This window comes from Palaemon carinicauda, chromosome 1 (assembly GCF_036898095.1).
Source record: "Palaemon carinicauda isolate YSFRI2023 chromosome 1, ASM3689809v2, whole genome shotgun sequence".
NCBI classification, from domain to species: Eukaryota; Metazoa; Arthropoda; class Malacostraca; order Decapoda; family Palaemonidae; genus Palaemon; species Palaemon carinicauda.
In genome coordinates, this window is record NC_090725.1 from 210277501 (window position 1) to 210291684 (window position 14184).

General features: G+C 34.4%; 1 protein-coding gene across 1 annotated transcript in view; it reads right to left on the reverse strand.

Moving 5' to 3' along the window:
• LOC137644038 (protein O-linked-mannose beta-1,2-N-acetylglucosaminyltransferase 1-like) overlaps positions 1-5792 on the reverse strand; it is a 36793-nt gene extending 31001 nt beyond the window's left edge. The window contains exons 1-3 of the mRNA XM_068376935.1: positions 5664-5792; positions 1177-1241; positions 826-984 (exon numbers count right to left, since the gene is read on the reverse strand). Coding sequence (XP_068233036.1) covers positions 826-984; positions 1177-1241; positions 5664-5666 — 227 coding nt within the window. The 5' untranslated portion in view covers positions 5667-5792. The remainder of the gene's footprint in view (positions 1-825; positions 985-1176; positions 1242-5663) is intronic.
• Between the last annotated feature and the right edge of the window lie 8392 nt (positions 5793-14184).

The following is a 14184-nucleotide window of genomic DNA, read 5'->3' on the forward strand; positions in this document are numbered from 1 at the left end:
ATCACCTCTTCTTCAGGCCATATCAGGAGCAACGAAGACTTGCTATTCCAGGACAACAATCATGAAGCAGAAACACTGTTGATCTACCAGGCAGTCCTGCCATCATATCAAAACCCATCGGATGCGTGAAGGGTTTTCTTCTCCCCAGACAGGTTTTCCCTGTTGCACATGACTGATGAATAGCATCTGAGATCCAAGTGCTGATTCTCATGCCCAAAATTCATAAATCCAATCAACTTTCATGGACTGATACATCTCTTCAATACAATATAACTTTTTGTATCTCTCAATGCATTACCGGTCTGTAGAAGGGGGAAAAAACTTTTCCTTAACATAGCGGTTTTCCATAGACTAATTTCTGTTATTAGGGGTAAATATTTTAACAGATTCAATATGTATTTAGCCTATGTATGTATAATATAATTTAGAACTATCCATTTCCTCCTATGAGCTTCAGTCCCAAATGATAGTCTATTTGATTAAAGTTATTTAAGTGTTAAGAAATTTTTCATTTGGGCCAGAACTAAAAGACACATAAATCATTGATGGCATAAGAAAATTCCTCATTTTCTTTAGTTTTTTTATCTGGTGTTACTAGTGTATTTTGAAACAAAGTTGAGGTGATGCTATCTGTTTTGTCAGTAATGTTAGAACAGGGTTAGAATAAGGAGGTATATGCAGATGAGAACATACAATATATACACTTACATGAGTATTTTGCTTATTGATTTCTTATTAGTGTTGCAAATGATATGTGCTCTTAGTATTTCTAGAATCCTAGTATGAGGACATTTCAGTGGCATAAAAAATATGAATGTTAATCACCTTGAAATCTTAGAATTAAGTTGCCCTTCTGGCCTGTGAACTCTGTACTTCAGAGGAAATAGTTCCAAAAGTTTGATGGTTTCATTATAACAACCGTCCACTGATATGAATAGGTCCTCCCTGCTGAAACCGGGTTCAGCTAGTACCTGCTTTAGCAGCCTGAAGAAGGGAAAAAGGGAAATTTAAGTAATAAATGATTTAGAAATATTGTTTCACACTCTTGTGATATGATTGGGCATAATTGGATATTTCTGCACGTCCATCAAATGCTCACACTTTCCATTCTACCCATTATTTTGAAATCCACCTTTGCATTTTTTCATTTAGATATCGGTATAATAAAGATCTTACCTGAAGAGGTATCTAGTTCTGCTTCCAGCAACAATCACAATGCCAATTTTTTCTCGCCAGGTGAACTGAAAATAATAAAAGGAAAACTGAATATGAAAACAGTCTCTGTAAAATAAAACTGGTAAAATTTGGGTTTTCTTTTTTTTTCAATTCAATCCTGATCTAAGAATAATTAAAAATCAGTGGTATTCTTTTTATATCATGATTTGTCCTACTATTAAAGACGGTAAGATCCCACTTACACACAAGAAAAATATGTCGTAAGCTAACCTTAGCATTATACAAGTGATAATAATTTTTAGTGTTCTTGGACGAGAATTGAAGGCCAGGAAAAAACTTAGATTTCAGCTAACACACGCTCTAGCTACATGGATTTTCTTTAGTCTTGACTTTTAATGGAGTTAGATGCATATTAAAGACTTGTAGACGTAAATTATCCTACTATGTAGAAAAGAAATTAACTCTTGGTTAAATGATACTTCAATATCTATCTATCCTTTTATATATATATATATATATATATATATATATATATATATATATATATATATATATATATATGTATATATATGTATATATATGTATGCATATATTCTGTATATGTATATATATATACATATATATATATATATATATATATATATATATATATATATATATATATATATATATATATATACATATATATATACTGTATATGTATATATGTATGTATGTTATATATTTATATATATGTATGTATATGTGTATACATGTATATATATGTGTATGTGTATATATATATGTATATCTATCCTTTTATATATATATATATATATATATATATATGTGTATATATATGTGTATATATATGTATATATATGAATATATATGTATATATATATGTATATATATGTATATATATGAATATATATGCATATATATTATGTATATATATGTATGCATATATTCTGTATATATATATATATATATATATATATATATATATATATATGTGTGTGTGTATATATGTATGTAAACATATATATATGTATGTATATATATATATATATATGTATATATATATATGTGTGTGTATATATATGTATGTATGTGTATATATATATATATATATACATATATATATATATTATATATATACGTATATATATAAATGTGTATATATATATATGTATATATATGTATATATATACATATATATATATATATATATATATATATATATATATATATATATATATATATGTGTGTGTGTGTGTGTGTGTGTTTGTTTATATGTATGTTTGTGTATCATCGCCATCAGCCATTTCTAGTCCACTGCAGGACAAAGGCCTCTGAGCTCAGACATCTCCCACTCGCATCTATTTATGATCTTTCTATGCTAGTCTATACCCACAAATTTTCTTAGCTCGTCAATCCATTGTCTTCTCTTCATTCCCATGCTTCCTTTTGCAATTTCTATGGACCTATTCTGATATTCTTAATGTTCAACTATCATCTATTATTTTCATTATAGGTCTTGCGCATGTTAATTTCCTTTCTTACGTGTTATTAGAATATCCTCTACTTTAGTTTGTTCACATATCCGTGTTGACTCTCAACCCTATGTTTATCCTTCTTTTAATTTCGGTCTCATATCCTGGGGAAACACCATCTGTCCTAAATACGTATATTCATTAACAATATCTAGAGGTTCGTTCATGACTGTTATCTTTTGTCTCCCTGTCTTTTCATCGAACGTTATCTTAATTTTATTTATATTCATATTAAGTCCTACATTTCTGCTTTCCGTATTCAAATCTTTAGTCCTCTTTGTAATTCCTCCCATGATTCACAAAACAGAACTATGTCATCAGCAAATCTTACGATGTCATGGTTCCCAGTAATGTTGATTCCTAAATTTTCCCAATGTAAATTCTTTAAAACTTCTAGACATGCTAGAAATAATTAAGAAGAGATGCAGTTTCCCTGTCTAACTCCTTTTACAATTTAAATATTTTACTATATTTATGTAGTTTAGGATTGCTGTCCTTCCCGTATAGATATCGTCAAGTGTTCTAGCATAAGATTCATCTATTCCTTGTCTTTGAAGGGCTTTCATTACTGTTGAGCTTTTGACAGAATCAAAAACTTTCTCGTCTATAAATGCCATACATAATGGCTTTTTACTTTTACTGTTACGTTTGGTAGTTCTCAAGTGTTTCATTATTTCTATTGGCAAAGCCATTTCTTAAATCATTATGGTTTAGCATTGTTTAGAAATCCTCTGCAATTTGTATCACTCCATCCCACTTGTTGGTTATATATCCATTTTCATCCATTAAAGCAAACATTTGTTGGCCCCATGCTTCAGCATATACATACATACATGTTACCCAACCCTCGCTAATATGGAGGCCAAATTGTGATATATACATACATACATACATACATACATATATATATATATATATATATATATATATATATATATATATATATATATATATATATATATATATATATATATCAATTTGGCCTCCATATTTGCGAGGGTTGGGTAACAGAGACAGGCGCTAAGATCGAGAATCGAGAATACAGGAATGTTGCTACCCTTGGGTAGGTCAGCTCATAACATACCAACTCACTGACCATTGCCTACCTGCACTTGACTAACTCACATGGTAACTCACTGTACTGTGCTACATTCTTTCCACATGCTTTTTATCGTGGTATTTTATTTCATACTACTTTTCAGAGGTAATTGTACATTATTAACGTCACTAATAGTTGATGATTGAAATGCACCCGAAATTGAAAACAAAAGTAAAGAATTCTTTAATGAAGCACAATTATATTTGGAAGTCGCGATTTTTCTAGAATGCGATATTGTTTGCTTAAACTAATTGGTCAGACCTGACGAAAGCGAATGCCGTTTTTTAAAGTTTTGTATACAGTGCAATACTGTAAATGCACTATTAGTGGTTATTTTGAATGTACGAATGCTTATCCTACACAAGTAAAAAAGAAAGAAAAAGAAGAAAAAGAAATAAGAAAAAAATTACTATAATATCACTAACGTGTACAAAGTTTTATCGGTAGCCTAAATATCTAACACTAATGAGCTTGTTATTTAGGCCAAACCACATTCCATACATATATATAGTATGAAAGGTATTTGGCTAAGAACACTACCATTAGGAACACCAGATATTACATTTTATATTCTCTATAGTGCCCATCAACAACAACTCTTTGAAATCTACTATTTAAAATTTCATTAATGATGCTAAGAAAAGACCCACCTACTCCAAACTGTTGAAGTTTGCAAACAAGTCCTTATTATTGACACTGTCAAAAGGCAGCAGTAAAGTCAAGGCCAATCATATGAAGTTAATGACCACAATTAAAGGATTCCTGTTTAGCATTGGAAAATACAGCAAGGTCTTTGTGAAAGGCAAATTGCAAACAGGGAACAGAATACCTATTTAGATGTTTTGCCAAAATACGTCCAAAATTTTGAGATAATAGGACAGTTATGGAAATTAAGTTGTAATAAGTAAGGTTAGAGTTACCGCAAGCATATTTAACCAATTCCCCAACAAGTGCCAAAAGAACATTTTTCAACTTGCGAAAAATAACCTGAGAGCCAAGAAATCAACGGCCTTTGTTTCTACTCCATGATCTCCAAGGTCCAATATGAGCGTTTTAATTTCTTTGGACCGAAAAGCTAAAGTAGTTCATTTAATTTATCCTCAGAAAACATGAATGAGGAAGATAAGTGTTTCTTATTACTCTACTTACTGTAAACATGAGCTAAAAGTGTCGCCTTCTCCTTTAGACAATGAGTGTTTTAGACATCTGGTTTAAGTAGACGGAGAACTGTTAAGTCTACACCAAAGCGTGCAGATATAAGGGTAGGCCTACTCCACCATTTATGCTCTTACGTACAGCTAGCCGAGTATAAGGTAGCTATTCCAAGTCAAATCTGATCTGTTACCTTTCCAAAAAATAATAAGCCTCTTTACCTGAATGAATGAAAACTGCAAGTGTTAGTTCTAGATTATGAATAGCTGTTACAAACACACCAATAGGTTATAATTACAATGTGTTAAATTCAATTCCATGTTTAAACTATGAATTCGATCGAATATGTAAGAAGAAATTAGAATTAACTCTTATCCTCTTTTTAGCCTAATTATTTTGGTATCGACTGTCCTTTCGATTTCAGAAATTCTTATCGTAAAATTAATTTTTCCCTCGATATTTAGAAAATATTAATGACTTATTTGGAATTAACGAAAATCGCGTGTTAGCAGAGAGAGAGAGAGAGAGAGAGCATAAATATATATATATATATATATATATATATATATATATATATATATATATATATATATATATATATATATATATATATATATATATATATATATATATACAGTGTAAATGTCTGATTCTGTTTAATTTCATACAGGTTTTTGTAACGTATATCTATCAAACTTTACCATTTTCGGTACATGCTTGGGTTGGTAAGGGTTGTCACATGAACACAGATCATCATATCCGTCGTAAACATCACAGAAATGGCGTCTTCTTGTCCACCTTCTCCCGAGTGGCCACCCAGCACAAAAACGGCCTGTGAAAATTTTATATATATATATATATATATATATATATATATATATATATATATATATATATATATATATATATATATATATATATACAAATTATTTTTATTTCTATTTAGATTATTAAACTTTGTAAAAATTAGATACCTTACGGTTTAACAATATATATATATATATATATATATATATATATATATATATATATATATATATATATATATATATATAAATAAAAATCATAACTTACATGGTGAATAGTGAATATACACTATATAAAAAATGAATCCTAAAAATTCAATAACTTTTCATGAAGCAAGTCACACTTCATTGTTACTGATTTAAAAACATAGACAAATATAAATCGTTTTTTTTTTTTTTTTACTCTTTTCTAATGAAAACATATTTCAGTGCTGAATAATTCCTCTGTTATGAATATTTTTTTGACAAATAGGAAATTGTATCGTTTCTGAGGCTGAGATTAATTCCTTAAGCGAATAGGGGAAACTGCGGTGGGATGGTAAACATCTGACTATGCTTAAATACCTGCGAATTATCAACATGACTATTCATAATGATATATCAAGATTAGGCCCTCTTTCCAGGATCTACCTGATACTTGGAAGATAGAACTTTAAGTAATCTGTCTGGTTGCCTTCAAATATAAGGGAGGCAGTATGGTTGTATTCATGTAATGCTCTCATTCATAACCAGTGGGTTTGGCCTAAACTTATTCACTCTCCTCATAAAAATAAAAATCACTGGGACGCCAGGGTAAAAATAAATGGTGGAATAAATGAAAATTTTAGTGTACTGCTTTTAATTATGGAAGTTTATTCAGATTATAGTTCAAAGAATATAGACCAAGATTGCTTCCAAAAGTATGTATTTTGAAGGCTGCATTATTTGTAGACAGTACTGTAGCAACGTTTGATTTTAATAATTTAAACAGAGTAAACTAGATTTTGATTGGAAAAGCTTATATGATCGACTACTTAAATGGCATTGATGAAAAATATGACTTCACCCCTAAACTAACGGACACCCCTAAACTAAAAGAGGTGGTAGACTTAACTACCACAAAAAGTCTTTTAATTTTAAGGTGGCACACTCATACAAGCAAGGACAATAAAACTAGAACAGTAAGACATTCACAAAAGAAAATAAGCACTCTCCTGCCCAAGAATATCAAGTATTACAGCAAAGATATTCTAGTTACACCAACTAACTTCGATTAATAACTTCACTCCTCATAAGGAAAAAATAGAAGTGATTATCCCTAATAGATCCTTCATAATTAAAGAAAAAATAGAGTATCCAATCATTCTCCAAAAATTGGGCAAAACTCGCTTGTTCAGCCTGTCAGGCTACCTCCTTAGCTACCTAAGTTCCAACTTCAAATGCTGGAACCACCCTCACCTTTCACTTGAATAGTCAGGGATTTAATCTTGATGTTATATATATATATATATATATATATATATATATATATATATAGTAAATTTTCATTAAAGGCAATTGCCTTAGTGATGCATGTGTTGAACGATTCAGCAACCATATGTCTACATACAGGAATAGGAATTGATGCAAAAAGAGAAGCATCATCTGTATATGTAACGAGGTTGTTTTCTAGTCCAATCCACATATCATGCGTATATTGTATGAAAGTATTGGGTCGAGAACACTACCCTGAGGAACACCAGGTATTACATTCCTATAGTCACGGTGGTACCCATCAATAACTATCTGCAATCTAGTACTTAGAAATTCAATAATGATGTTAAGAAAATACCCACCTACTCCCATCTGCTTTAAGTTTGAAAACAAGGGCCTACCGGCTACCACTCATCCCAGACCTCAACAGGCTTTCAAAATTGAACAAGGTTCTGAGCACAAGTAAACTATTAAAGAAGTTGGTATTCCTGGTGAAATTTTCCAGCACAGGACCTACCTTCTTAGAAATTGCACGGAGATATTAACTTTTCTTTAAGAAAAAAAGTAAGAGAAGCGTCGGCAATAATAGCTGATGAATTAACCTTCTAGCTGCAGATAATGAAATACCAACTAAAGTAATACGCCTGTACTTAACTAAACATAATGGTATTTGTAATTTATTTGTGCTACCAGAGACCCAATTCAGGTTCAGGAAGGAAAGAGTGCCCAGCGACACGATTTTTGTGATAGGCATTTCACAGAAAAAATATCAAGAGCAAAACAGACTTTTAGATAATCTTTAGTGACCTTAACTAGGACCTTTATCACAGTGCCCCTTGAGCTCCTATCGAAGACATTAGAAAAATACAAAATGCCTATTAAATTTTTAAAAATGCCACAATTCTCTTATTCTAATGTGGAAGCAAAAGTCAGTATTGGAGGCTGGGAATTCTCGTCCTTCCTTATGGAAATGTTATACCTCTTGTCATTTTCCATCTTTTCATCCACTCAGCGATGATTATATTTCAGTAAAATTTAGCAAAGAAGACAGGGCCAAGAAAGAATAACAAATGAATAGTAGCCTATTCTACATCAGACTTGCATGCCTATACCAAAATATCAACACATCATTTGGTCGAATTGCAATATGTTGACACTATCACTTTGGCCCACACTCCAGTCAAGGTAACATATCTTAACAGTACAAGAATTATATCTGTAAGACAAATACAAGAAAAATTTAAGTCATAGTAGCCTTCAAGAAACTAAAACAAATCAAAATACGTCCTTTTTTTTTTTTTTTTTTTTTTTTTTTTTTTTTGTAATGCACAATTGTAGGTAGGGCTACATTAGAATACCGTGGTATTATTGTTTCATCCACTACTGAGATCATCGAAGACATGCAGAAAAATTATAAGGCTTCTCGTGCTTCTAGAAGTCTAAGGACCAGGTTTTTTCAAAACGAACACCTGAAACTGGCCATTAAAATCCAAGTATTTGAGGAAAAGACCCAGACCACAAGACCCAGACTCTATATTAATGTTATCTCAAACTGCCTGAACATTTTCAAATTTTCTATATTCAGAAAATTATGTGGCTCACCTAGAAATATTCAATTTCATATGTAGCCTATATTAGAACAAATAGTATGCACAAACAAAATAAGCCATGGCCAACAAGGTAGCAGTCAAATTTAACTCATAGGGCTGGCAAATCTCCATCCCTTTAGTAATAATAATAAAAGACATGCTCATAAAACGCCAGCTGTGCTGGCTTGGTCACATCATCAATATGCCCAAAGAATGAATCTTGAAGAAAATTTTATATGGACCACTAAAATCTGCCACAAAAGACTAGGTGAGCCTAAGAAGAGATACAAAGAACATACCAAGTCAACCTTGAAGGCATGCAATCCACCACAAATTTTGGAAACACGTACTATCAACCGTATAGTCTGGAGAATTAGAGTTGATAACAGGGTCACTACCATGGAGTAGGACGCAGAGCATTTCACTTTAAAAGGCGCCAGTGAAACTCAAACTCCAGACAAGAGGTCGCCATGCCCCGAACATGACCTGCCCAACATGCGTCAATGCATGCAAGCCCAAGACTGGTCTGTTGAGCCATAACAATACACACTGATGAACTTTAAATCTCAAATTCAGTAATAATGGACTGCTGTTAGATTTGGAGTATCTTGCTACTAAATCTTTTTTAAGATCTAAGGAAAAAGTGTGATTAAATAAGACTTATTGGATCCTTTGACTTGCCAGACAGTAATACATTGGACCCCTCTCTCTGGTTATGGCTCATTTTCCTTTGCCTACACACACATCAAATAGTTTAGCCTATTCTAACCACATCCTCCTCTGTCCTCATACGCCTAACAACACAGATTACTAAACAATTCTTCTTTACCCAAGGGGTTAACTACTGAACTGTAATTGTTCAGTGGCTACTTTCCTCTTGGTAAAAGTAGACGAGACTCTTTAGCTATGGTAAGCTGCTCTTCTTGTAGGGCACTCCAAAATCAAATCATTATTCTCTAATCTGGGGTAGTGCCATAGCCTCTGTATTATGGTCTTCCAGTGTCTTGGGTTAGACTTCTTTCGCTTAAGGATATGCTTAGGCACATTAGTTTATCTTATTTCTCTTCCTTTTTTCAGGTTTATATGGTTTAATTATGAAAGGTCTATTTTAATGTTGCTACTGTTATTAGAATACTTTATTTCAGTTGTTCATCACCTCTCTTGTAGTTTGATTATTTCCTTGTTTCTTTTCCTCACTGGGCTTTTTTCCCTGTCAGAGCCCTTGTTCTTATAGCATGCTGTTTTTCCAACTAGGGTTGTAGCTTATTATCATTAGTATTACTATTACTTGCTAAGCTACAACCCTAGTTGGAATGCTACAAGTTCAGGGGCTCCAACAGGGAAAATAGCCCAGTGAGGAAAGGAAACAAGGAAAAATATATCTTCTAAATAACTACACAAACTTTTAACTAAACAAGAGGAACAGAAATAAGATAGAAGAGTGTGGCCGAGTGTACCCTCATGCAAGAGAACTCTAACCCAAGACAGTGGAAGACCATGGTACAGAGGCTATGGCACTACCCAAGACTAGAGACCATTGGTTTGATTTTGGAGTGTCCTTCTCCTCCTAGAAGAGCTGTTTACCATAGCTAGAGTCTCTTCTACCCTTACCTCGAGGAAAGTGGCCACTGAATAATGATAGTGCAGTAACCCCTTGGGTGAAAAGGAATTGTTTGGTAATCTCAGTGTTGTCAGGTGTGAGGACAGGAGAATATGTAAAGAATATGGAAAAATATTTGGCGTATATATAGGCAAAGATGAACCGAGCCATAACCAGAGAGAGGGATCCAATATAGTACTGTCTGACCAGTTAGAGGACCCCATAACTCTCTAGTGGTAGTATGTCAATAACAATACTGTAATAAATACTTACCCTATAGTAACGGAAAATGTTAATGATCATCAGTCTGCTTTTACCAAAACCTATTGTCAGTACCTGTAAGTGTAGCAGGCACAACAACATCAACTTGCAGAGGCTGGGAAACAGTTTCTATTCCATGTGGATTAGTCACGAGCGCTTCGGCCAGAGTTTGTCCACCAACCTGCCACACCCACACCCAGCAGTCACGGAACCGAATGTATGGAGCTGCGAAAGATCCCAGCTGAGCCAAAATCTCTCTTATTGGGTTTTCCAAGCGACTTGAAGCATCGTGCTAGGGAAGGATGAGAGTGCTTCAGAAATAAATAATAGATATTTCAAAGTAAAAATCAATCTAGTTTGATATTTGGCAAAGCTAATACTAATGCATTATCATGTGATAAATGTTTACTTTGAAGGAAAATGCTCAGGTTTGTCCTCCAATCTCACAGAACCCTTTTAAATATATCTATTTTGGGCTTATTTCTTATACTGTCAATAGGAAAAAGTCAATGGCATGATAATAAACATTTCTAAACCATATCCATTAAAATGTTACCCCCCTCCCAAATTGACTAGAATTTTCTATTGAACTGGTAACTATAAACTAACTACTGAGCTCTTGAAAAACTTTTTAGATAACGTGGTAATTACTGTATGTAGAATACTGTCGTCAGCCTCCCTTTGAAAATTGATCAAGAATTTTGAAGACCCAACGTACAATCTTGTTTTGATATTATTGTTGTAAAGTTTCTGAAAAGATAAAAAGGATGGGCAATAACGAAAAAAATATAGTAGAAAATAACATACGTAAGTAGTCAGCAAAGCTATTCTTCCTGTCTTCAGTGATTTGAGAGTGCTGACAAGTTCTTGTTCAGAAAAGTATTTAGTGGTGTCATAGTGTTGTTTAAAAGTTAAACGTCCCGTGTATGGATTGAACACGTGAAGGTATATCCCATTGAAAGGAGAAAAAAAGACATTGTCTCCCGGGGCTATTGAACCCTCACTCTGCTGCTGAAATATCTGTAAAATAACATGTGCCATTAAAAGATATGTAAAGAATTTCAATTTTGAGTTAAGATTTATTGGTACTACAGTAGTGTGCTTCCAAATAACTAGGAAGCACCAAGAAGTGTTAAAAGGGCAAACATCGCTACCAGGAAACGATGGGAAATGGCAATGAACTCCAATATAATAAAACACACAGGATGAAGAATTCCTTCCTCATCTCCTTGCAATAAAACAGCTCAGATCCAATTATCTGACACATCCACTTGGATAAGGAACTACTTGTTGAAATCTAGTGCTTGAAGTATAGGCTTCGAAGTTGATATTGCCTTCCTTAGATTTTTCATTTTTCCTGGTATCTCAGTAACGTAGGTACGGTCACTGCTCTCCTCCAAAATCTGGAATGGTTCTTGAAATTCGTTGGCAATAGGGAATCTCCTTATCAGCGAATAGACCAACATATTTCCTACGGCACACTGTCTGTTCGTACTCTTTATTCCAAACCTTTTCTTTGTTCGTCCTTGACTGTTTTCACGTCCTCTAGGGAAAATTTCCTCAACTCGCCGATTCTTTTCCTCAAATCCTTGACATTTCCTTTGTCCATTTCCTCTCGATCCTCCCTTTTTCCTGCCAACATTTTCTTTGGTCCATTGCTGCAACCTGTCTGTTTGTACTCTTCCTACCAAACCTTTTCTTCGTTCATCCTTGACTCGTTTTCATGCCTTCTAGGGAAAACTTTCTTATCTCGCCAATCCTTTTCCTCAAATTCTTGACATATTCTCCTTCTGTTTTCTCTCGATCCTTCCATTTTTCTGCTAACATTTTCTTCGGTCCTTTCCTGAAGGGCTCTCCTTGTACTTCCATCGGGCGTAAGGGAGCTTCCTTGATGCACTCGTTGGGCTTTTCACCCGTCTGACTTTTTTCTCCTTCCGTTACTTCTCGCTTCCATTACTTCTCGATCCTTCCCTTTTTCTGTTAACATTTTCTTCGATCCTTTCTTGAATGGTTCTCCTCCTACTTCCATCGGGCGTAAGGGAGCTTCCTTGATGCACTCGTTGGGCTTTTCAGCCGTCTGACATATGTAACATGCACGGCAAAACTGGCTCATCCTTATGCATGCCAGGCCAGAAAAAGTGTTTCATTATCTTCTCCGACGTCTTCCTTATCCCCATGTGTCCCGTCTCGTGCGCGACGTCGATCACCTATCTTCTCAATTAATATCTGCCGATATATCCCCCATTTGGCATCCTAAGATAATAACAGGTCGGAGACTGCTGTCTCCGTCTCGTCCACCACACGGTACAATAACTCTGTTGACGTTGCATCCTTACGTTGCAATCCTATCAGCCTTTTCCTACTCACTTGTCCTACTTCAAACATTGAATATTCTATTTCTTCCAAATCCATTTCTTCTTTCTCCACTTGTCTGCTCGTCTGTTGCTCCTTTTTGCTCGGGCTTATTCCTTAGTTCTCTTCTTGCGTATCATCAAGAGAATCCTCTCCTTTGAAAACAAATCCTGCAATTTCATTGCTCCTTCAATTTCTTTTTCTTCTTTGTCCCCTTGTCCACTTGTCTGTCGTTCCTCTTCGCTCGGACTTACTCGGGAATTCTCTTCTTGCCTACCATCAAAGGAATCCTCTTCTTTGGTAAACAAATCCTGCAAGTTCATTTCTTCCAGGTCCCATTTTCTTTGTCCTCTTGTCCACTCATCTATCGTTCCTCTTCTCTCGGACTTACTCGGGAATTCTACTCTAGTGTACTATCAAGGGAATCCTCTTCTTCTTAAAACAAATATTCCAAGGTCATTGCTCCTTCGATTTCTTTTTCTTCTTTGTCCTCTTGTCTGCTCGTCTTTTGTTCCTTTTCTCTCGGGCGTGTTTGGGAGTTCTATTTTTGCGTACTATCAAGGGATTCCTCTTCTTCGGAAAACAAATCTTCCAAATTTATCAATCCTTCAATTTCTTTTTCTTCTTTGTCCTCTTGTCCACTTGTCTGTCATTCCTTTTCACTCATGCCTATTCGGGAGTTCTCTTCTTGCGTACTATCAAGGGAATCATCTTCTTTGGAGAACAAATCCTCCAAATTCATCGTTCCTTTGATTTCTTTTTTCTCTTCAGCAGCCACTTTCTTCTTCATACTCCTAGTCGTCACACAACTAGGAAACAGAGATGGTAGTCCTTCTTGAGTTCAGTCGTAGGACTATACTTCAAAGTTTCTCCTCTACAATGGAACAAGGCATGAACGGAGCTCCACCAACCTCATTACCAACCAGGACGTCTACTCCTTCAACAGCCAATAAATCCTTTACAGCAAAGTCAAAATTACCTGTCACCAACTTGCATGGCAGTTTAAAACGGGAAATAGGGGTGACCTCCTCACCTCCTATTCCCTTCAAAATAACTGAGTCCCCTGTGAGAGACTGTTCCACCAACGAGTGTACTCCTCGTACCACCATACTATGGTTACAACCTGTGTCGCGCAATATCCTGACCGAGGATTGCTCACTCC